Here is a 25,107-nt window from a genome sequence, read left to right as displayed (position 1 = left end):
TTTTTAATGCAAACAAAACAACAAACGGTCGACTGGGATGTTGTTTGTTCCTTTATCTGTTTGGTCTAAGATTTTGTGTCGATGTTTTTTAACCAGTTTCTCTTGAGCTGATTTCCTTCCCTTATCACTTATGTACATTTTACTAGCACAATGTCTGAACTCACTAGGGGGCAGTCATATAGAGCTTGCCACATTTTAAAATTGCTGTTCATTTCCAAGTAACACTGTCAGATTAAGAATCATAAAAAGAGTAGCAGCTAACTTCTGGGTCTTGACAAACTGGCAAGGAGTCACTGGCAGAGCAGTTGCACTATGGAGACATAAAGCCTTGAGGAAGTGGGGTTTGATTGACCGAGCATCACTGAGCTAGAACAGTGGGTTATACAATAGAGAGGCCCTTCTCTGGAATGGCAGTCTGCCGCCTGAAGTGTTTGTCATTGTGGGCACTGGAGCAAGAGAGCATTTGGAGGGTGAATAAAAATGTAATAGAGAAATCAACCCAGGGATATGGGGGAACTGTGTAAGCATTGTAACTATTTAAACAAATACAATGGATGTAATATTGTCTGAGAGTTCTTGATAGCTACCAATGAAAGTTCATGTTTATCTCTTGAACGTTTTTTTTTTTAATTCAGCTCTTAATTTATTATAATATAATATAACTCTAATCATGACAATCTGGTATTGAAGTTTTTTGGATCTCAGGAGAAGGAAGAAGTAGACATGCAGGTGGGGCACATACTTAGACACATCTTGCTATAATATGCTACCCATGCTAGTTTAATCATGAAAAAGCACTGAAGTCAGATGCAAAGGCAGCTGTTCTCCTACCCTTCTAGTAAGGAAGGGAATAAAATTGGTGATAATAAATGGGTGATAAAAATAATAAGAAATTGCTTTTAACAAGGGTAATAAACTTCAAAGAATAGATGTTTTATTTCTTCCCTTGATGTCATTTGGTTGAATTTCCTATAAATTGGCTATTACAGACCTTGTGAGTGAAGGAAGCACCATTTTGGTGCTACAGTTGACTTTGTGTCAGTTTCCATTATAAATCCTTATTTTCTGAGGCTTATAACTTAAATCATAACATATTTGTTTTGGGCTGCAACTTAGTATGTTAGTCTTAAGCCTGAAAATAGTTTTGTTTTTGTTTTTTTTTGTTTTTAACAAATGTTTTGATTCAAATGTTTGATGCTATTGGCATACGAAAACTGCTATACATTTATGTATTTGAAGGGGTTTTTTGGTACTTCTGGAGCTGGATTTGCTTTTTTAAATGAACTTTTACGTACCAGTTAATCCTTAATGTAGATTTATGTCGCGTGGCTTCTAAGGATGAACATAGGCCAAGTTCTCCCCTTTAGAAAATTGCACAAGATGCTAGACATTCTGCACCCTGCCATGACTGGTACACTCCGCATGTCTATTAACAGGTGATTGTTAGAGCCTGTAAAGGACTTGTGGAAGACTCTAGTATTAATACCTGCAACTTCCAAATGGCAGATAGACAGTACCAAGTTCCTCCCAAGAGCTTCAAGCACTTCTAGTTGCATCTGGTACCAGCATCACTTGTTGTAGCAGCTGTTCAGGAAAAAGCCAAGCAGCAAGGGCCTCCTGCAACAACCCCAGTGGAAAAGGACCCTGAGACTGGATTTCTTCAGCAGAGAAGTCTATTTCTCTGCCAATCTGTAGATACTCATTGCCTACCACCAGGTGCTTCTGTCTAAATATGACTCTACTCAGACAAGCTGTCTCAGTTTATGGAAAGGTTTCTGCCTGATCACTGGAAAGAATTAATATCTATCAGGCTGGAGGGTTAGTTAATGCATAGAATTTACCTGTAGGCTGGTTTGGATCTGTCGGATGCATCTGCATGCACCAGGGTTACATCAGTAGTGATGTGAAGATCCTCCTGGCTACAGTCATTTGAGATTGCCCAGGGAGGTCCAAACAACAATAGAGAATCTTCCATTTGAGAGCTGCAACCTCTTCAGTTCAAAAAGTAACAGGGCCTGTATTCATAAAAGGATTCTAGAAACACTTTGCATTTTCTGGGCTAGTATACTCCAGCTCCAAGGAGAAAGTAAATCAGACCTTAAAGTTCCTTCAAGCAGTGTCTGTCTGCTCCATACATTCATAACCCACAGAGGGCGTTGGCACCATTGAGAAGCAGAGTTTCCAACACAGATGACCCACCACCTCTTCCTTTGGTACAGTGCACTCAATGTCTTCTTCTGAACAGCGTGTTTCATGCCAGTGTGGAGAGCCTGGCAGAACTTCATAGGATCTCTCCCCATTTCTCCCTTCCCCCCAACCCCATTTTGGAAACTCCCTCTTTTTTTAAAGCAAGCCTGAACTAGAATAACCACAGACCAGTGCATCTGAGAGATTATCAGCAATAGATTTTGAATATAAATCCAGTCTATTCCTCTTCAAGGACCCCTCTTACAAGATACTTTATTGAAGCAAGAGGTGTCCCTAGAGTTCAGGGGCAAGGATTTTTATTCCAGTTATTTTGTTATTCCAAAGAAGATAGGGGGTTTGCATCCCATTGTGGACTTTCAATGTCTCAACAGGTACATGAGCCATTTCAAGTTCAGGATAATGACTTTGGCTTCAATAATTTCCTTATTAAATCCTCAACACTGGTTCATGGCTCTGAACCTTCAAGTTGTCTATTTTCATATATCCTTACATCTGACTTGCAGGAAATACCTCAGATTCCTAGTCGTAACATCAGACTACCAGTACAGGGTCCTTCCCCTTGGTCTTTCCACAGCACCAAGAGTATTCATGAAGTATTTGGCAGTTATAGTAGCTCACTTAAGGAGACAAGGGGTCCAGGTCTACCTGTATCCCAATGACAAGTTGATCCAGAGAGGATCAGCCCAGTAGGTGACCAACTCAATTCAAGTAACCTTTAAAGTTCTTCACCACTGTTGCCTGATCTATGGATTGTATATTAATTATACTGATTATTTAAGAATTCCTAGTTAACACTCTGAGATTTGATGGGTTCTTGTCCCAAGATCAGACCAAGTATTATTCAAATTACTATTCAGTTGGTAACCCTGATGTGCACAGTGGCAACATTCACGCTTAGAAAAATCCTCCTGTATTTGTAATAGATTTATTAATATATTTTGCAAAGTCACCAACTCTCTAACCCAGCAAGGGAAATAGAGGTAATAGGGACTGTACGTTTGAACATCCATATGCTCACACATCGCTTGTAGAACAACCTGAAATGTTAGCCATTATCTTCCTCATAACCTTCCTCATCACCATCGCTAATGGCCATCTTCCTGGCACATCCCAAGGGCAACATCTCTTCCTTCCCAAGCACACAGGCTGGTATACAACCTTTATAATATGTTGTGCTGATGCCATTATGCCTAATGCATATTCAGTAGAGGTTCCTCCCCTCTTCCTTATTTGTATTTCCTCAACCTACCAGTGTTGGGACGCTCTTATCAAATAGATTAGTATATTAGTGATCTCAGCTTCTCATATAGGTCAGAATACAGATTAATTCCTTTGTGGGTTTTTCCTATATCATTCATCACTGTAGTATCTGAGTACTTCACAAACACTAAATAATTTATCCTCACAATGTCCCTTTTGAGATTAAGTGGTATTTTTATCCCATTCTACAGATGGGGAACTGAGGCGCAGAGATTAAGTCCAAAATAGTCAAGTGTCCATTAATTTTCAATGCCTATCTTGAGACACCTTGGGCCTGATTTTTCCAAGTACATTTTAAAAGTTTATTTTTGTAGCACTTCATATGCTCAAAATGGAGCTCCCGTTGACTTCAGTTTCAGTTCTATATGATTAGCACTTCTATATGATTAGCAAATCAGAGCAAGGTGTTTTGAGTTTGAGGTGGTTTGCTTGGGCTCGCATAAGACTGTAGATGAAGCAGGAATAGAAAAACTGAATTTCACCTGCCTTAACCATGAGAAAATCCTTTCTCTCCTTGCAGTCCCCTGCCTTGTTTACTGAACACCTTCCGAATTCTGCAATAAATGAGGCAGGGATCCTACAGACAACATCATTCATTAAGCAACCCTGATTCACTCCCTGCACATTCTCCATCCTGAATGGAGCAGGGGTACTGTGGAAAAAATTTCTATGCCATCATATCATTAAAGACTCTATCAAAAGGCATATGCACAAATAGGGCCAAATTAAAGTTGCACAGGAAACCTTAAATCTGGCATTTCCTAACTTTTGAGTGCTTAGATTTTAGTATTCTCAATGTAATTTCCTAGTTTCTTAACCTGAGAAACTGAAATGCCATTCTGTGGAACCATGTTGACTCCCAAATATGTCATTAGCAAGAATAAAATATTTATATGCACAGCACAGATTTCTACCACATGAGTTGATGGAGTAATTGGTAGAGGTAGTAGGTAGTTATTCTCTGTGTGGACCAACACATACTTTGCCCAATGGGTTTCACAGTTAAACAGCAGAAGAGTGGTAGGACTCAAGAATCTTTGGTTCAATTCTAGATTCTGGAGGGGAGTGAACTCTAGTAGTTTCAGGACTCCCTCCCTCCCTCCCCCAGACCTTTCTCTGTCCCTCTTGTTCATTGCTGCTATCCCACAGCCTGTCCCTGTCCCCTTCATTCCTTTCCCCTCCCCATCCCTTCTCAAAGAAACTTCTGTCCCACTTAACTGCCTATCCCTTTTCTCCCCCATTCCTTCCCTCATTACATTCAAATTAAGCAGCTGTTTCCTCTCTTGCAGTCTGCCTGAGTGCCAATAGGGAGAGTATTGAGAGCACAGCAGAGACATTCTCCTGGCTCTATTCCTGTGCCCAGTGACAGAGCAGCCCCTTGCAACTAGGAGGAGGAATTGCTGGGAAAGTTGTGCTCAGCTTTGAACTGGAGTGTGCTCAGTGTAGATAGAATCGTCAGGAAACGTAATGAACAGCCTCTAACAAACTTTTACTGAGTATGTGCAAACAGTGATTTTTAAACACTGCCATATTTGTTTGCATGGAGACAGCAAAAGACAATTCTGTGATCCAAAGATACGGGCCTATTTTCATCATTCGCAGAGCAATATATTTTTCCTTAATCTTATTTTTGGAAATAGCTGCACTGCTGAAAATTAAAGAGAAAAAAGTCTGAGGCAGATACCCAGTATGGAAAATTTCAGCATAATGGTTTGACAAAGTTATAAGCAACTGAAAACAGTTGGAAATGAAAGTGTTAAGCAACCTTAACTATTGGCCCTGCCTCCAGCACTTCCTATAACATAGTTAGTTAATAGAGATATCCCATCTCCTAGAACTGGAAGGGACCTTGAAAGGTCATCAAGTCCAGCCCCCTGCCTTCACTAGCAGGACCAAGTACTGATTTTGCCCCAGATCCCTAAGTGGCCCCCTCAAGGATTGAACCCACAACCCTGGGTTTAGCAGGCCAATGCTCAAACCACTGAGCTATCCCTCCCCCCAGTGCTTTTTATCCATAAGTCTTAAAACGGTTTATAATGGTGGTGAAGTAACATTATGCTTATTGTAAAGATAAGACTTGTCCAGGGTTATACACCTAATTAGTGACAGGCCTGGGAATAGAACCAGGTCTTCTGATTCACAGTCCTGCACCCTATCAAATAGTAGTGTGTATCTATGCAATTATTTTGGAGCTATAACGATAACTCTGCAATCTCTCTATATAATCCAGTCTAGTGCAACTAAGAGTGTTGCATCTAAAATACAGTACTGAAATTAGGGTGCGTTCATTTGTTGGATGCCAACTTCAAGCACCTTTAAAAAGTCTGATTTTCCAGAATGGTGCTCATCATTCTCTGAAAATCAGATTTTAAGGTACCCCAAGTTGAGCTCTCTCAAACTGTGGCGCTCAAAATCATGTCAAATTTGAAACTCTTGGTCACCAAAGGTCTGATACAGTAACTCCTCACTTAAAATTGTAGTTATGTTCCTGAAAAATGTGACTTTATGCGAAATGTTAAACTAATCCAATTTCCCCATAAAAATTAATGTAAACAGGGGGGTTAGGTTCCAGGGAAATTTTTTTTGCCAAACAAAAGACGTTATATACTTATACAGTATAAGTTTTAAACAGTTTTAAACAAACAGTTTAATATTGTACACAGCAATGAATGATTGTGAAGCTTGGTTGAGGTGGAGGAGTCAGAGGGTGGAATATTTTCCAGGAAATACCTTGCTGTTAAATGATGAACTAGCACTCGGCTGAGCCCTCAAGGGTTAATGCACTGTTGTTAATGTAGCCAAACACTCGACAAGGCAGCATGGGCTGACGCAGGAGAGAGGAAACACAATAGATGCAGGGCAATAGCTCAAACGCTTCCCTGCAAAAACTGAACATGATGATGAGCCCACGCTATCCAGCTGGAGCGCACCACTACCTCCTCCTGACAGCACATGCACGGCTGCACAGGTGCTGGCTTTCCAAAGTGCTGGGGGAGGGGGGGTGCGTGCATGAGTGAGAGAGAGAGAGAGAGGTGCATTGCCCCTTTAAGTACGCTGACCCCACTTCAAATATGTTGCCCTTTTAAGCAGATCAGCCAGTTCAGACAGGAAGCAACAGCTTCCAGCAAGCTCCCTCCGTTCTGTCCCTGAGCCCTGTTCCCCCTCCTCTGCTTTGTGGAGAGGAGTTACGGGGGGGCGGGGCAGGAGCAGGGGGACATCCTGATATCAGCAACCCCTCTCCATCTCCCCTGCAAGCAGGAAGCTCCCGGGAGCAGCTCCAAGGCAGAGGCAGTGCAGGAGCAGCACGACAGTATGGGGAGGAACAGCTGAATGGTTCTGGGCAGCTGACGAGCCACATACCTTACAGGGAATTTAGGGGAGCTGGTGGGGGGGGGGGGGGCGGACTGCAGCCTCCCTGGTTCTAATCACCACAAGGAGGGGCAGCTCTTCCAGAGAATCCTGGAAGCAGTGGACAAAGCAGGCAGCTGCCAAACGATGTTATAAGGGAGCATTGCGCAACTTTAAACGAGCTTGTTCCCTTATAGATGAGCAACGTTACAACGAAACAACCAGGACAACGTTAAGTAAGGAGTTACTGTATATACACATACTTCTCATATGGGATCATAACAGTAAAATATTAATTTCCACAATCATATGATAAAATTAACTTCTAGGCTCGTTATTCTGACTGCATTATGTCACATACCCCTTTAGAATGCCCCACTGACTCCCTTTTTTCCATCACATCTAACACAAACTTTCAGTCCTTACCTTCATGGCCTACTATAATACCTTTTCCTATTCTTCTTGTATTGCCTCCTTCTGTCCTAACAGTGATGCCACACTCGATGCCCTGTCTATCTTTGTCCCACAAGTATATTTGTGCCTTTTTTTTCATTTCTGTTCTTTTGTGTGGCGTGCCCTTCCTATTTTAGTTTTCCAAACTATTATTTTCCATTTGGCTCCAATTAAACTTCCCCTGAAATCTCATTTCCTCCATGATGTCTGCAATAAGAACAGTTTAATAACTTCTGTATTTTTAAACATTAAAAAACTCACTAATGTCCACATCACATAAACTGAGTAATTTCATATTCATATTCTGCCAACCCTTGTCATCCTTCTTCCCATCCAATCCTGCCACTTCACTCCTTGCATCTGAAATTTAGACTGCTCAGTCTTTGAGGCAAGCACAAATCATTCTGTGTCTTCTGTGAAGCACCCCACACACTTTTGGATATTAATATACTGTAGGCCATATTCTGTAAAGTGGTGCAGGTGTAGTCTGGCACAAAAGCCATGCAACTCAGTGCAATACTCGTCCTACAGCATTACAGAGCCATTGTGAGGGGGTCTCATGCCTCTCCCTGTTGCTGTAGCAGAAGAAGAAAGGAAGAGTGGCCAGGATACCCCTAGACATTACTGATCTTCAGATATGGTTTCAGCCCCTTGGAGCTATTTGCAGCTGGTATATATTACAGAAGCCCATAGGCTATGTGTAGATGGGTTGGCAAGCATTAAGACCAAGCAAATGCAAAGATGAGTTGTAGAGTGCAAAGAGCTGTAGTTCACTGTTACACTCACGTCATCATCTGTGCTCTGTGCAGTTTATTTCATTGCATTTATTTTGCTCTTTTAACATCCTGAGTTGTACTCTGCCGTCTAATTCATCGCTTCTGGTTACTTGTACTTTATAGAACTACATCAGACATTCATATATCTAATCAGCTTTTAAAAAGCTGCCATTCTTAACTGGGGGTGGGGGGGATACTTAGAAATGTTTTCCTCTTTCATCGCAATTATGGTTATCTAAATTCCAGGACGATCAACGTTCAGTCCTGGGCTCGTGACATGTTTAAGTTCCTTTATCTCCTGGGCCATCAAGACAATGACCAAATGCCGTAACCCATTTGAAACAGGTTATTCTTTTATAACTCTGGTAGATCATGAGAGATCAGGCTTTTAAAAAAATTCTATATAAATATGATTTTAAAGTAAAATATTAAGTCATTGTGTTGCTGTCTTTTTTTCTCCTTCCGCCTTACAGGTGGACTCCTACTGCCCAGCAATTTGTTTTTACCCATGGAAGGGTACAGCAAATGGTATTAACACATTTTATTAAAGCTCCTAAAATTTCTAAAAATAGACTTTTCTGTAAAGTGTGGCAAAAATTGCATACATAATACTATTTGTTGGTTATAAAATGTAGTTGTAATTTCTTCAATATGCTGTTAACTCATACAGGAGTTAAATGGTCATTCCAAACTTAGGTCCCTAAAATATTTGTACTACCAAGACACTGTGTGTCAATGTTTGAAAGGTATATTTATGCTTACTACTATTGGCCCTGGAGATGGTCACTATTAATTTTACTATCTTCTTGTATTTCCTTCTGAGCATTGGGAATTCAGCACATAGAACCAGCTGTAGACAACTCCCACAATCTCTTCTAATGGACAGAGGAGCTAACCAGTTGACCAAGTATTCATCTTGCTCATAGTGTCCTTCCAACTGACTCCTTCCTAGAGTGAGATATAGAAGGCAATTGGCTTCTTTATTGGAAGACTCAGAAGACATCCATGTCTGATATTGTTAACATCACCTTAGACTGTTGCCCTCTATCAGTGTGTTGTTTCTCATGAAGGAAGGCAGTGTTGCAAATCTAAATTTAATATATAGTTATACGTTATAAGAATCAGTATAACATACATATCCATATAAGTGTGTGTATTGTACATTTAATTTTATAAATCCTCTGTGGCTATTTAGTAACTGAAGTTACCTTTGATATGTAGGAGAAACCTGATCAATATACTTTCTGATGAATTGTAACTAGATTGAGAGCACTTTTATATTCAGTATAAATTAGTTACAAATCATATTTCTTTATGTTAAGATACTGTTTTATACCTGACAATTTATCACATGGATTTTCTTGAAATTTTCACGCTTATTAAATTTTGGATTATGTATTTCAAGCGAGTTGGAGAGTTAAACATTTTTCCATAAGTATGGCTGCAGGTAAACAACCAATTTTAGTCCAGAAAATAGCTTCTGCTTCTGTCAACATGTTGTTTATTTTCTCCCTGAGATAAAAAGTTCAGTTTTCTGATATTTGTACCAAGATAAAGTCAGTAAACAAGATTAATATAGTGTGGAAAAGGTTGTCAGCAACCCTGGCAAAGGAAATAAGTTGCCTGTACACAGAACATACTGTAAACTGAATAAAAGTGTCAGGTCCACCATGAGATAATGTGATCATGAACCTCTAACAAAGCATGACATAGGCACAGTCGGCTTTTCTTATACCCACAGTGTAGAAAATGGATTACTATATTCCAGGGATACCCACTGGAATAGCATGAAAACCTCATTTTGAGATTAATGCAGGATGTAACTCTCTAGAGCTGAGCCACATGTTTACCGATGGTGTGCAAGTAACAGTTCGGTTACTAATGTTGTAACTTCCCGATAACATATACATTTAAAATGTTTTAGATCATCAGCATTTCAAAGTCCATATTTGACAAATAAAGTGTCTTGCTCAAATTATAAGATAAAATGTAACATTAGAGGGGAAGTTTGTTTGAAAGCATTGATTGCAATATTCATTGTTACTAAGTGAATAAGCAAGACTGCTTTCACTCCATTAAATCTGACTAAATTAATATCAAATATTGGTGTCTGGAACTGCCTATTCTATATGCTGGTTGCAGGCAAGATTTCTTTGAGGCAGCAAGTTATAATGTTGCTACGTCTGCTGCTGTCAGAGTTTTAGGGGTGGTTGCATTTGAGTAATTACTGACCAGTAAAACAGGTGTCCTTTTCAAGTTCTATTTGTTTGAGAGATTCTACCCATTATAATGAAATTTCCAAGTTTACAGATCGGGAATTTCTGTGGAACTTGGCAAATATTTTGAATCTGTGGAGCTTTCTAAAGGCATCTGTGGTATTATATGAACATTTTCCAGACTTGACCCTTAAGATGCTTTGGTTCTTCTTCTGCATAAAAATGTGTAAAAGTAGAGGAAACTTGCTTTTATAAAATATTCAGTGATTTGTTGTCTTTGAAAATGCAATATATCATCCTCCTGATGAGTGATGAACTGTCAAATGTGGATAAACAGAGGATCCATAGGTAAAAAACAACCCAAACCCCAATGGTCCCAGACAATATGTGCATATCAGCTGTTTATTTGTGTGGTTTCCAGGTCTGCTTTCAGTACTGGCAGCATAGCTGATTTTTGTTGTCCTGACTTTGGTCATCTAGTGATTGTAAGACTTTATCCGCTGGAGACTTTAATGTATGTAATTGTAAGAGGACTTGTTGCTCCAAACAGCAGTAACTTTCGCACTTACTTTCTGCATGTGTGCAACTTCAGCAGGTGATTCCTAACACCTAGGGTTACCATACGTCCGGATTTTCCCGGACATGTCCGGCTTTGGGGGGCTCAAATCCCCGTCCCGGGGGAAATCCCCAAAAGCCGGGCATGTCCGGGAAAATCGGGAGGGAGGGCTCGGTGGTGCTCGGCCGGGGCCTCTTTGGCTGGGGTCGGCGGTGCGGGGCCGGGCCGGGGGCATGGTGCCGGGCCAGGCGCGCGGTGCCGGGCCGGGAACCAGGGGCGCAGTGCCGGGCCGGGGGCCAGGCCGGGCCAGGAGCCGGGGTCGCAGTGCTGGTCCGGGAGCCGGGCCCGGGCCAGGAGCGGGGCCAGGAGCCAGTCCGGGGTCGCGGAGCCAGGGGGGCGGAGCCGGGGTCGCGGGGCCGGGAGCCGGGGGGTGCGCCGGGCCGCCGGGGGCCAGCAGTGCTGGGCGGGCCGGGGGTGGTCAGCCGGGGGCCGGGGCCGGCACCCCAGGGCCCGAGCCGACCCAGGCTGGAGCCGCCGGGGGGGCCAGCCTGGGCCGTGCCTCCTCCCCCCACACTCCCCCTTATCTGCTTCAGGCTTCCTGCGAATCAAATGTTCGCGGGAAGCAGGGGAGGGGGCGGAGACTTTGGGGAGGGGGCAGAGTTGGGGCAGGGCTGGGGGCGGGGCCCTGTGGAGTGTCCTCCATTTGGAGGCACAAAATATGGTAACCCTACTAACACCCCCTAACTCCACTTCCTGTGTGTATGCATAGCAGCTATAACAAGCAAATTGTGCTGCAGAAGAGCAGGAGGCTGCTCTGCTGTAGTATTGCATAACGCCACTAAGCCATATTTTCCATATACACACCCTTTTCAAAGCCTATTTGTGCCGTATGAGGGGAGTATATAAGGTAAATTCATAACTAGTCTTAAAAATCCTCATATTTCTTTTTGATTGCAGTTGAGATTAAAGAAGGAACAACTGAATATGACATCAATGTAGTGATATGCCATTTTATATGTACATTTTACTTAACTTTTATTTTCATTAGCATTTGCTCTGGGTTGCAGACTAAGACCTGGGTTTTCAAAGTAGTCTAAGGCAGTAAGAGCCATTTTAAAATCCCAGCCTAGCGTCACAACTTTGTGTTTTTCTACATTTCTTAAAAACACAATACGTTCTGGGTGGGTTTTTCAAAAGCACCTAAATCCCATTGTCAAAGGCATTTAGACCCCTAAAGATGCAGATAGGCATCTTTTGAAATTTTCAAAAGCATCTAAGAGATTAGGCACCTAATCTCTATTAACATCCCACCAGGCACCTATTTGCATCATTAGACATGTAGACACATTTGAAAATCTGGCTATAAGGCTGCTAAACTTCTCAATTACCTTTAAAAACTGGGATTAGGCTCCTAAATCATTTACATACTTATGAAAATACTACTTGAGTTATCAACTGAAAGTATCACTAATTCTTTTTACTGTATTTAGTGTGTCTGTTTCTACCTCGGTAGGTTGTATATACTCTTCCAATGGAAAAATACAAAGTACATGTAATACAGCCCAAGAACTCGTAGCATTTTTATTTTATTTTATTTTATTTTTTCCCATTTTTTTTCCCCTCTTAGATTACCAGTGCAAGCCCAGGCAACAAGAAAATGGTTCACTTGTCCCAAGATTCTCATCACAATGAGTGAGTACCGATGGTGGGGGGTTGTCACTGTTTTTATTATTATTTGTATTACAGTAGCATCTGAGGCCCAAAGCCATATTGTGCTACACACTGTACAAACATGGAATAAAAGAGGGCCCTGGGCCCAGTTATAGGATATATCCTAAGGATATTACAACCCTTTTAGCTTACTGTGGGTTTTTAATTAAATTGTGGAGTTCAGTGCTGCTTTGAATGTGTTTTTATTAATTTTTTTTTATGCAGATACTTAAATTATATTTGAAATATTATAAATGTTCACAGATATGCTAAGTAATAAATATAAAAGATTGTGTAAAGACATTTGAAGTAGTTTTCTTCAAAGAAGAATAACAAGAAGTTCAGAAATGTCAAACTACATTTCATAAGGAAAATACAATACCTAACACTTTTAAATTTGATATCCTGTGAGAAAACTGGTTCTCATATAAGTTCCACGAATCAAAACCCTGAATTGATTATTTGAGTACATTCTGACTGTGACGTTGCACTCCATATGCTTTATGCAAAAGGTCTCTTATAAGGTATCATTACAAAGCTTATAATCTACTTACTGTGTTCGTCCTATTTGTTTGCATGTATTATTTCTGTGTCTGAAGTTAGGAGAATAAGATATAAACTTGTATTACTGATGTAAACATATTAAATGGAAGCCATTAAGGGTGCTTCAGAATCAGTGAACTGTAAACGGCTCTGTTTACTTGCAAACCTTCCTGTGTGCCTGTGGGCCAGCCCAGGAAGAATGGAGGCTGGGATCTCACAGGACATGTGACCATGTCACCTGATGATGAAATCCATCTTAAACCTGGTACTTTTCCATTTAGAAGAAGGGGTGGGGACCAGAGAGACAAAAGATTCCTGCCTTGTGCCAAAGCTATAAAATGGGGTGGAGCAGGACAAAGGGGCGGCCAGTCATGAGAAAACCCCTAGTTCCACCTGAGATGTCTGCTGGAACTAACAAGGACTGTACCAGAGGAAAGGATTGGGCCCAGTCTAGGAAGGAGGATAGTCTGTGAAAGAAGCTTATTGGAACATCTCTGAGGGTGAGATTTACCTGTAATCAGTTTTTTAATGTATTAGGCTTAGACTTGCGTGTTTTGTTTTATTTTGCTTTGTGACTTACTTTGTTCTGTCTGTTATTACTTGAAGCCATTTAAATACTACTTTTTATACTTAATAAAATCACTTTTGTTTATTAATGAACCCAGAGGAAGTGATTAATATCTGGGGGAGCAAACAGCTGTGCATATCTCTCTATCAGTGTTATAGAGGGTGGACAATTTATGAGTTTACCCTGTATAAGCTTTATACAGAGTAAAATGGATTTATTTGGGGTTGGATCCCACTGGGAGCAGGGTGTCTGGGTGCTGGAGGCAAATAACCTGCTGAGCTGTTTTCAGTTAAGTCTGCAGCTTTGGGGGAGTAGACTGGACTCTAGGTCTGTATTGCAGCAGGAGGCTAGCTTGTCTGGCTCAACAAGGCAGGGTTTTGGAGTCCCAAGCTGGCAGGGAAAACGGGCTCTGAGGTAATCTCACCACGTCAGGTGACAATCCCAAGGGGATCTGTGTGACCAAACCTGTCACACTGACATCACTGGGTGCCATTAGATATTCCAATATATCACTAGCATAGACCAGTGGTTGTATTCAGATGATATTATTAGTAGAAATGTTTTTCTGATGTTTTTTGAGTAGTTTGCAATAATAAAAGACATTATTTTCTTCTTCTTTTTTCAAACAGGGAATCCAAAAAACTAGGTTTACCAAAAAGCTCACCAAAAAGAACACAACCATAAAAGGCAGTACATAGTTATTAGTGATTAACCTAAAATTAAGAAAATGAATAGGAATACCTTATTATAATCTACCTTACATTAATTTTATTTTTAAAAGGCATCGTTGGAATTAATTTCCCAGCCAAAATTATAATCTGTGACTGTTGGTGTGATGTAAATACCCTACCACCTTCTTTGAATGATGGTCCCTATTTGTATTCCACTGTGGGTTTACGCATGCTCACCATGTGCCCAGAGCTGGAGAGTTTGAAAGTAGTGTCCATTGGCCCACATATGCACCATGGCTCACCTTGTGCCTCCAACTCAGGGGATAAAGAATAAGGTGGTCTGACTGCCTCTCCAGTTCCTTCTCACCGCCACATGGTCTGGGTCGGAACCTTAAGTGTCCGCAGTTTCGGCTTCTTTCTACAAAATAAGAATTATCTAGTTTGTAAATAGTTCAATAGTTTTAATAGTTTTACTGTTTAGCATTAGATTAGTCTCCCGGGGGACACCTCCCTCCCCTGTACCACATTCGAGTAGTGGACTATGCCCAGGACTTCAAACTTTGTGCTTCTTGCCCACGATCCTTCTTGGTCAGTGACGACCACAGGCACTGCCTGTACTACCTTGGGAAAGCTCACATCACAGCGAGGTGCAGTTTCTGCCAATCGTTCCCCAGTTGCACCTGAGAAAGGTGGGAATTTCGTCTCAGAAAATACCTCATGGAGAAGGCCATGAGGCCCCAATTGGATCCAGGCCAGGGAACATCCCTTGTACATTGGCCTGATTCAGCAAGGAATGCGCCTCCTGCTGCAAGTCCAACTCTGTTATGGGAGAATCTACCCCCACAGGCTTCTCATGAGTATGAAACTAAGTCTTTCTCAAAGTCCACGTCAAAGAAGTTGGACTCAGCTGTAAGCAAGCCTACCAGCTCGGCCTATGAGGACTTAGGATGTACTAAGTCTCAGGGACGAGAAAGAGACTAAGTCTCATGACAAGAACACCCATAAGCATTGGGCTCCATCGGTTTGGACTGTTTTCTGGCAGTACCGTCGTCCCCAGCTCCTTCTAAACCCTGGGATTTGTCAGCACCGATGAAGTCTGATAACTGCCAACTTCAGATACCACCCTCCTCATAGGTTCTGACCACCTGGACAAGCAGAACCCCTGTCACACTGGAAGATCTGAATCTGTTGCTGCTTCACAGGACTTTTTTGCTCTCCCAGATCCGGAATCCCCTACTCCATCAGTTCCCTCCGTTTCGAGGAGATAATATCACCTCCAAGGTAATTGACTGCTGGAAGGAGCTTATCACCCGTCCTATACACAGAATACATCTCCCCTCCAACAGAATCAGTGATACCGCTACTGGAACCAGAATCAGCCTTCTCCTCATCAGGAGATTCTGAGCCATCTGATAAACCATTCTTCTTTTACCCTTTGTATCCTTCACCACCCAAAAGACCCACACAGGTTTGGGACCAACCTCTGTCTCATCTAACTAGGAGCCGCTGGTACCTTATGCAATAACCACCTATCGACCCTTCCTACTGGCCATATTGGGGACCTTGGGATCAGTACCCCTCTGCAGAGTTGATCCAATTTGCCAGGGAGTTACCCTTGCCTCCCCTCCAAGGGGACGTGCAGATCTGCCCCCAGATCCAACTGTTCCACCGGAACCAGCAAGATTGCCATCATCATCCCCAGACGACGAAGTGAATTCTATGTCCCTTCCTCCCTCTCCTCCCACCCCACTCCCAGCGATGACTTTAAGCCAGGCCTGCACAACTTGTAAAGCGGTGAGGGCCATATTACTCCAATGAAAACAGTTGAGGGCTGAACCCCTCCCCCCCAGCACCGCCGAAACACCGCCACCCCCAGCCACCCCTGAAACACAACACTGCTCCCTCTCTCTCTCTCACACACACACACACACACACACACACACACACACACACACACACACACACACACACACACACACACACCCCGGTTCATTGAGGGGCAAATCCCAACGAGTCTTTATAGACCCCAGGGGCCAGCCGTGCCCAGGGGCTGCTCCCCAGACCAGGTTTCCCTCCCCCCGCCCCCTGAATTCCCCAAAACATCATTCCATGAACCTCATGGTGACAGTTCCAGCCAAGATACTGTCTTCCCTGCTGTGGTGGACAAATTCTCATCGAGTATGGGTATCCCTTTTCTCCCTTCCTCTCTGAACAGGACCATTATTATGGATGCATCCCTCTTAGGTTGGGGAGCTCCCATGAACAGCCACACAGCACAAGGAACCTGGATGTCTTGAGAGGCCAGGATGCACATCAATATTCTGGAGTTGCAAGAAGTACAGAAGGCATGCAGGTCCTCCTTCCATGCTCACCATGTCCTTATAATGTCAGATAACATTACGACAATCTTTGACATCAACAAGCAGGGAAGGCGCAAGATTCCCCTTCCTCTGCGCAGAAGTAGTCAGTCTCTGGAATTGGTGTATCAGCAATCAAATCAACCTATCTGCAACCTACCTTCCAATGAAGCAAAATGTGCTTACAGATTCCCTCAGAAGGTCATTAAATAGTTGAACAAGAGTGGGAGCTCCCTAACTCAGTAGTGCACAATATTTTTAATATATGGGGAACCCCAACAAGGGATCGTTTGCTTCTCAAGCAAACAGGAAATGCACCACATATTGCTCCAGAGGAGAACTAGATCACCACTCTCAGGGTGTTGCTCTGCTTCTTACTTGGTCTTATCAGTTCAACTGTGCCTTCCCTCCGCTATTGCTCCTGCAATATGAGTTCTGTGCAACATGAGTATTGTGCAAAATCTGGCAGGACAAAGCAAGATTCATCCTGATTGCCCCCTTCTGGCCAGACATTTCTGATTTCCTAACCTCCTATGCATGTCATCACGACCACCAATCATCCTTCTAACGTTCCCCAAGCTCCTGACCCAGTGGAATGGCAAGATCAGGCACCCCGATCCACATCCACTCCACTTCTCAGGGCTTGGTATTTGGGTGGGCATCATCCTTAGAACATTCATGCTCCAAAGTTGTATGAGACATTCTCTCTAATAGTAGAAAGGACTCTATTAGAAAATGTTACCTAGCTAAATGGAAGTGCTTCTCTTTTTGGGCACAACAAGGAGGTGTTCTCCCAGAGATTACAGATATTCCTCTCATGTTGGACTATATCCTATTTCTGAAAACACCCGGTTTGTCTATCAGCTCCTTGCGAGTCCACTTCATGGCGATCAGCCCATACTATCTACATTCTCACGGCTACTCTGTCTTCACACATCCACTGATCAACAGATTCTGTAAAGGCCTAATAAGAACCTTCCCACCTACTCACATGCGTAACCCCACAGTGAAATACAGATAGGGACCACATATCACAAAGAACCTCCAGTTACAGATAAGTAACCTCCTCTTAGTGTTTGGGTAAACACAACAGTTCCTAATAGTTATGCTAGCAGGAAAGGGGTTTTTTACCTCTAAATATGGGGCCTCACTGTTGATTTTTGCTATTTATTAATAGAAGTAACTTGTATTCATGGACTCCTGCACAGCTTGGGCTGAGAAGGCTCTGACCTTTCTTCTATTATGTTAACTCACGCATGCGTGCATTCTCTCTTTCTCTCTCTCTCTCTCTCTCTCTTTTCACACACCCTCTCCTCCACCTGTTCTACGTATGAGTGCAAATTCAGTTTCTCACTTTCCAGTTCCTTGCTTTTTTTTTCTCTCCACTATAAAACTAGAAAAAGTAGCTGGGGTATTATTGATTTATATTACAATGGCCACTTGATCACCATATTTGAGGTCAGGAAGGAAATTTTTCCCCCCGGTCAGATTGGCAGACACCTGGAGGTTTTTTCACCTTCCTCTGCAGCATGAGGCATGGGTCACTTGCAGGTTTAAACTAATGTAAATGGTGGATTCTCTGTAACTTGAAGTCTTTAAACCATGATTTGAGGACTTCAATAACTCAGCCAGAGGTTACAGGTCTATTACAGGGTGGGTAAAGTTCTGTGGCCTGCAATGGGCAGGAGGTCAGACTAGATGATCACAATGGTCCCTTCTGACCTCAAAATCTATGAGTCTATGAGCCAGTTATGATCAGGGCCCTTTGTGCTAGATGCTATGGTACAGGCTTTCAGGGTTTACTACAGAACTCTCAGTCTTCCCAAGCAATCCCACAGTATGCAACATATTCAGTACTTTCAGAGTGTCAAACCAACAGGGCATTTGAAGACAATACAAAAATTTCCAGGGACACTACTTTTCCTGCAAATCCATTAACCGAACTGTATTTGGAGGGGTTCTGAGGTTGCTCTACCTGGGTTTGGAGAGAGTTCAATTTAAAACTGTTATACTGTTAAACTATATTTAAATTAACCCTTTTCGAAATCAGAGTGGACAAGACATTAAATTATTCACTGTTTAGCGGCCCATAAACAGGGTTAGAAATAACTAGTATTGTTTTTCAGTTAGTGATCCATTTAATTCTGTGAAGACACAGTTTACATTTTAGCGGTATGTTTGATTCAACACCATCTGGTAACATGACTGAATACCTTCTACAGATTCCTACCCTGCTGCTTCCACTGATAGACTGACTTGAGTCTTCAAGAATCTTCTTGTGTCCTGTGTAGCTTCTGGCGGGAGAATCCATGGCCTGTCATTACTTAGTAACTGCAGCAATGTGAGAAATCTGAGCATGGTGATGTAGATGTTCAAAAATAGGAGTTTTTAAGTAAACATGGCCTGAGGAACTTTTCCATTGAGTACTTCAAGGGTTCATTTTGAAAACACACTCTTTTTGGTTATACAATATTGCCATTCGCAGCTAGAACAGTACAACCACATTTACAAAGAGTGTGGTGGTGTTTCTATGTATTATTTTAATGCATTGAACTATGTTTCTGTCAAGTCTGATTCCCCACTCTGGCACTTCGAGTGCAGAAGGTGAGGGCCCGCAAGGATTTTAAAAATTAATACTTGCCACTCCAGGCTTGTATTAAACTCCCAAGGTTACAGCTTTTCTCTGACCTTGGCTTGGTAAAGACTGCCACCACCCAAATGCAAACCCCTTTTTCAGATCCCAGGAAGGCGCACTTGGGAATTCCTTCCTGTGGGGTACCCTCAAGTCCTTTCACCCCCATCCCCCCCTCCGGGGAAGAGCTGAGAAAGAAAACAAAGGAAATTAGCTGTTGCTAATTTAACATGTGCACAAACCTCTTAGGACACCAAAAATCTAATCCTGTTCTTAAAAAAGGTAAATTTTATTAAAAAGAAAAAGAAAATACATTTGAAACTTAGGTTTTTGCTAGATTTTAAAAGAGCAATTCCAAAAATTAAGCACCCAAAATAGCTTTCTTGGGGGTTCAGCTTAAAGGTTACAAACAAACGAACAAGCAAGCTCCTGGGGTTAGCACAGAGGAGTCCACAGAAAATAAAAGAAATAAATCTAATTGCATCTTTCTAGACATTTCCTAATCTACTGACATATTTGGGTAGTTCTAAGTATAATCTGGTGATTTCCATACCTGGCAAAAACTTTTTACAGCATAGTCATAGCCCTGACTTTGCTCTGTTCCCCTCTCTCCGGAGAACAACACAGAACACAAAGGGAAAGCTTTTTTCACAATTTTAAAAAGTTCTAGCCTTCCCATTGGCTCTTTTGGTCAGGTGCCCACTCTGTTTTCTTTACCTGGGGGACTTTTTAACCCTTTACAGGTAAAGCAAGCAGCCACCAAGAGGGACTTCATAGCTAGCTGGCTGGCAAGGGAGCTTCCTCCCCCCACCCTGCACCCCGCTTCATTTATCACAGTTGCCCTTCCCCCAAGATCAAGGGGCAATATATTGAGGCAGGGAAAGGGGGGGGTGTAGTCCTTCTTCTCAGGTGCTCTTCTTTTCTTTTCTTTTCTTTTTCCTAGATCTGAGATTTGCCCCCCAACAGCAGCTGTTAAATCCCAGTGTAATGCCACTGTAGTCACATTTGGAGGCCTGCAGCCTGTTTCAGATCTTGAACGTAAAAGCCAGTTTAAAACCCCCCAGTGGATACAGTGTGGGAAGTCACTGTGCTAGCTCATCCTATATTTCATTCATGACCTGCAGCCCTCCTACTATGCTAGTGTTTTGCCTCTGTAAAGTAAAAGATTGTCAGTAATGCCAAGTTACGTGACAGTTTTGAGACATGAGACCACCAAATTTATGTCAATTTACAACTTTAAAATAGAATTCAAATCCAAACCTCAATTGGTAAAATGCTAATACATTAACATATACCAGTTAGCCCTCAGTGCTTATAGATCTGTTAAACTCTAATAATTAAAAGTTTACACTTCAGTAATAAGGATAGCATTAAATTGTTATTAATAGTATATATTTCAATATGCAGATTAAGACATGTAAAATGTTAGCATTTATGAATTAAATTAATTTAATAGAACATAATTAAATGTAAAGCTAATGGCTACTCAGTTTGCCTAAGAAGCGGAAATTTGCAGAGCGAGTGCATTCTTACATTCCTATCAAAACTGTAACAGACTTTGAGAGTTCCATAAAATATCCCATTAAAATAAAGCATAGCCGAAGGCTATATTTTCCTGGTGGACAATAAAATACCCAAAAGCACGCACAAACTGGTCATATGACAGCACGTGCTTTATGTAGTTATATTGCTAAACTCTTCTTTTCCTTTTCTCCCACAGCCACTGGTTTAGCCCTGGGGCTAGGAAGGAACATAGCCAGGTAAGAACCACTTTGATCAAGAACAGTTTACTTCATATATTTGAAGGAATTTAACTATCTCTACTCCAAAACTATTGGGTCAGTATTTTAATACATAAGAAGCAAAGCGGCCTTAATTCCATGTTTCCTTGCAAGCTACTTAAAAAACTTAGCAGCTAAGTATTTCAAAAGGTCTTTTGGTTAATAAGCTGGCGTGCCAAATGATACTAGATAAGCATCACAGGTCAGTTTTATTACCAGTTTAAGATTTCAGAATATATTATCCTGATAACCAGTTTGTTATTAACAATAGTGCCTGTGTTTCTCTGAAACTGTCGTGTTAATGCTTCTATAAAATGGGGAACACCTGACATTTTCCACACTATTTAAGAAATTCAAAACTGTGTAAGAACAGACTTGTAGGATGAAATCCACACCCCACTCTTCTGTTACTCTAGGTAAAAGGGTCAGACGGGTATAAAGGGGGTGTTAAATCCTGCCAGGTGAGGATTCTCCTGGTGCATAACCTGCAGAAGGTAGACATAAGCTCATGAGCTTCAATGTAGGGGACATGCTGGGGATGTGTGGAGGCAGGGCCGCAATGACTGCAGGGATTCCAGACAGTGTTATGACCAGCTGAGTAGCCCAGAATGTCTGCTGTAATTTAGACAGGAGTGCAGGGCTGTCCAAATTTTATCGGGGGAGTAGCCCCAGCTCAGGAGGGCACAGAGATAGCTTAAAGCAATCATAGCCCTCCTGTTCCCTTGGAAACTGCACAGAATCTCACAAGTTGTATGTTGGTTACCTCATACTTAAGATCAGTGAATTTAACAAGAAAACACTTACATTTGAATAGTGGAGTGTTGCTTAACTGGTGACCTTCCTTTCAGACTTTGAAAAATGCTTAGTTATATGCATGGCAAAACAATAAGTTATTGACAGGACAAGAACTTTGTGCAAATAAGCCTTTCCCTTTTGTATCTTGAACAAATTAGTTCTTTTCAAACACTCAGGAAAAGTAACTGAATACATCAGTAGTACATCAAGCCTCTAGAGTAATTCATTGGGTCATATCTTAGGGTACGTCTATACTTACCTCTGGGTTCAGCGGTAAGCAATCGATCTTCTGGAATTGATTTATCGCGTCTTGTCTAGTTGCGATAAATCGATCCCGGAAGTGCTCACCATCGACACCGGTACTCCTGCTCCATGAGAGGAGTATGTGGAGTCGACGGGGGAGCCTGCCTGCCGTGTGTGGACCCACGGTAAGTACCTTGTAGTTCGAACTAAGATACTTCGACTTCAGGTACGTTATTCACGTAGCTGAAGTTGCGTATCTTAGTTCCAACTGAGGGGTTAGTGTGGACCAGCCCTTTAGCTGCAGCAAATTGATGTAGCTCAATTGATTTCCGTAGATCTGTGCTGATTTACACCAACTAAGTTCTAGCAAATAGATTTTAAACATCATAGAAAGCAATAAGTAAAGCAGTAAGATACAAGAAAATTCATCATGTTTTTAGGGCGATTCTGAACTCCACTAGCTTTGATAGCTCAGAGTTAAATCAGCATATCTGCTTTTCTTCCCCTTCTTTCAAACTCAAAAACAGACTCAGTCTCTCAACTAAACATACTTCCTCAAGCCTGACAGGGTGAAAAAAAAATGAATTTCAGTTTTAGCTGTAAATTGTGAAAGTATTATAATACATATTATGATATGCTGGCTGACATTTAATAGCTACACAGACAACTTTATATGATATTTGCCTCATCATTTTGAAACTTTTATTTCTTGTGGAAGAAACAACTAGCATTTTAACAGCTGGCTTTATGTTGTCAGATTTATGGATTATAACAAGTAATGCGTAATAAGTTGCAGTTTAAACTTAAAGAATTCATTTGTTATCCTTAATGTCTCAAATTACTTGATAATTAACTTAACTTGTACCTTTAGAACTACTTTTGAAAGTTCTGAAATGCAGACTAGCCATGCAGGTTTCCATGCTAAGTGGTGTCCCAGCATCCGTTATGCTGGTGATATCTCATCCAGCATGAAACCGGCAATGTGAATAACACCTGTAATGGTAAATAAATAAACATTTTATTTAAAAAATACCTGATTTTATAATTTTTAAAATAATTTCACCTTATGGGTTGTAAAATTATTATGAAAGCTTTTGTACTTTTGGCGATGGCATTGGGGGGTCTAGTAAATTAATAAGTTTTCAGACTGTAGCTGAATCATATAGTGAATGTAACGTCATCACATGAAGCAGAAACTAGTGATCTGTGATGGGTCTACACTTCAGAACCTGTAAAAGAAGGGAGAAAAATGAGTTTAACACTATTAAAAATTGACCCTCGCAGCATCTTAAAGAAATTTTCCTATGGAAGGCCAGGTTGTATAACTATAGATTTTACCTGTTATGGTATAATAATATTGTTCTGTTTAATTATTTATTTTTTGAAGTAAACACTATTAAATTAGAGCTTATGTAATTAGCTAATAAAGATAGAAGTATGTAGTGGGTAAACTATTCAACAACAAAAACTGGTTATTTGAAGCACTTGCCCATCTCTGCAGTGGTACTGTGAAGTCCCCAAGTGTGTCCCCCTAATTTTTTTCTGACTGCCTTCAGTGAAGTGCTGCCTTAGTCTCTATGGCCATTTGTGTAGCTAAATCTTCAGTTCAGTTTGGCTCAGCACTTTGTTGAAGGCTTGGTTCCCTTCAAAATATGATTTTAGTTGATTTTGCTATTAGTTTGCACTTCTTCTGTGTAATTATTTTGCAGCTATTTCTAAATGTGTCATTGCCACATCACCCTCACATTGAGGAGAATCATATCAGCTGGAGATTTTGAATAATGAAGTAGTTTATTTTGGAAAAGTCTTCACATTGTATTTATTTGGGAGAAATTTCAAAAATAGGGTGGTCTAAAACCTACATTATTTTAGTCACCAGTGCTAGCTAATAGCTAAAAGTGTTAGGAAGATTGGGTATTTAGCTTTTGTTGTTGCTCTGAAAATTTCAACTTTTTGGGTCTCAGCAGAGTTTATAAACATTGCTTAACTGTTTAGATACCAGTGAAAAGTTTTTTAAAGGGAGCTTTTCTATCCCTTTTCATAATAAAGAGAGTTTTGCAGGTGAAAGTTATTGATTAATGATTCTTAAAAATCAAATCAAAATCAAATTGCTTTCAAATGTTTCACAGTCCAGAGTCAGGGTAATAGTTGTGGAACTCTGAAATTCTTTGCTTTCAAATGTTTTTTCTATAACTACAAAGTTCTAATAATGTTCGGTTTAAAATTAATGGATATGTAATTATAACCTTAACTCTACATGTTTCTTCACAAAATTGTATTAAAATGCTGTAATGACTGACCATGAATTTATCAAGAATGCACTAAGTCCCCAACTTTTAACATTTTTAATGGTCTTTCCATAGGTAACACTGTTAAAATCCAATATATAATACCTAATTTACTGTTAAAAAATAAAAACATAAAAGATGACAAAGCTAGGATAACATTTTTTAAAAATAAAAAATGGCTTTGTTTCCAACACGATTGTGAATATTTTTTGTGTAGCTTCAGCTCCTGCGGGATAACCGATCTGAGAGAGGACACAAGAAAAATATTTCAGTAAAAACAGCTAGCAGGTAAGATAAAGGTGAAAATATACTTTAAAATCACTAACTTAATTATCACTTCCAATATCCCAAAATTTTATATAGTGATTGACTCCATCCTTGATGGGCTTTTTTTTCTATCTGTAACTTCATTTTTATAGCCTCTTCTTTGTAACTTTAATCTTTTGTCAACGTTTGTATATTGGATTGTATTGATAATTGTATCAAAGTAACTCATTTACTCTGATTATAATCATTTTATTAATCAGCTAGATAAAATGCGTGACCAAGTAGGTTTCCTGACTTTGCAGTATAACAAGCAACTACTGTGTTACCTTTATATACTGTATAAATTTTTTTTAATAATACAGGTCATTGAAAATAGCTTAACTCTTGTGCAATCTTGTAGCATGGTTAGAAATGTCATTTTCCTGTTAAAAAAAC

The 25,107-nt window shown here is 40.9% G+C and overlaps 1 protein-coding gene across 1 annotated transcript in view; it reads left to right on the top strand.

The window, feature by feature from the left end:
- The window catches only part of GPATCH2 (G-patch domain containing 2), a 183,736-nt gene that overhangs the window by 121,216 nt on the left and 37,413 nt on the right, over positions 1–25,107 (top strand). Inside the window, exons 6-8 of the mRNA XM_054023966.1 lie at positions 12,445–12,509; positions 21,019–21,058; positions 24,623–24,693. Coding sequence (XP_053879941.1) covers positions 12,445–12,509; positions 21,019–21,058; positions 24,623–24,693 — 176 coding nt within the window. The remainder of the gene's footprint in view (positions 1–12,444; positions 12,510–21,018; positions 21,059–24,622; positions 24,694–25,107) is intronic.

The sequence above is a fragment of the Malaclemys terrapin genome, chromosome 3 (assembly GCF_027887155.1).
Source record: "Malaclemys terrapin pileata isolate rMalTer1 chromosome 3, rMalTer1.hap1, whole genome shotgun sequence".
NCBI classification, from domain to species: Eukaryota; Metazoa; Chordata; order Testudines; family Emydidae; genus Malaclemys; species Malaclemys terrapin.
Note: the sequence above shows the minus strand (reverse complement) of the source record. Positions and strands in the feature narration are given on the sequence as shown.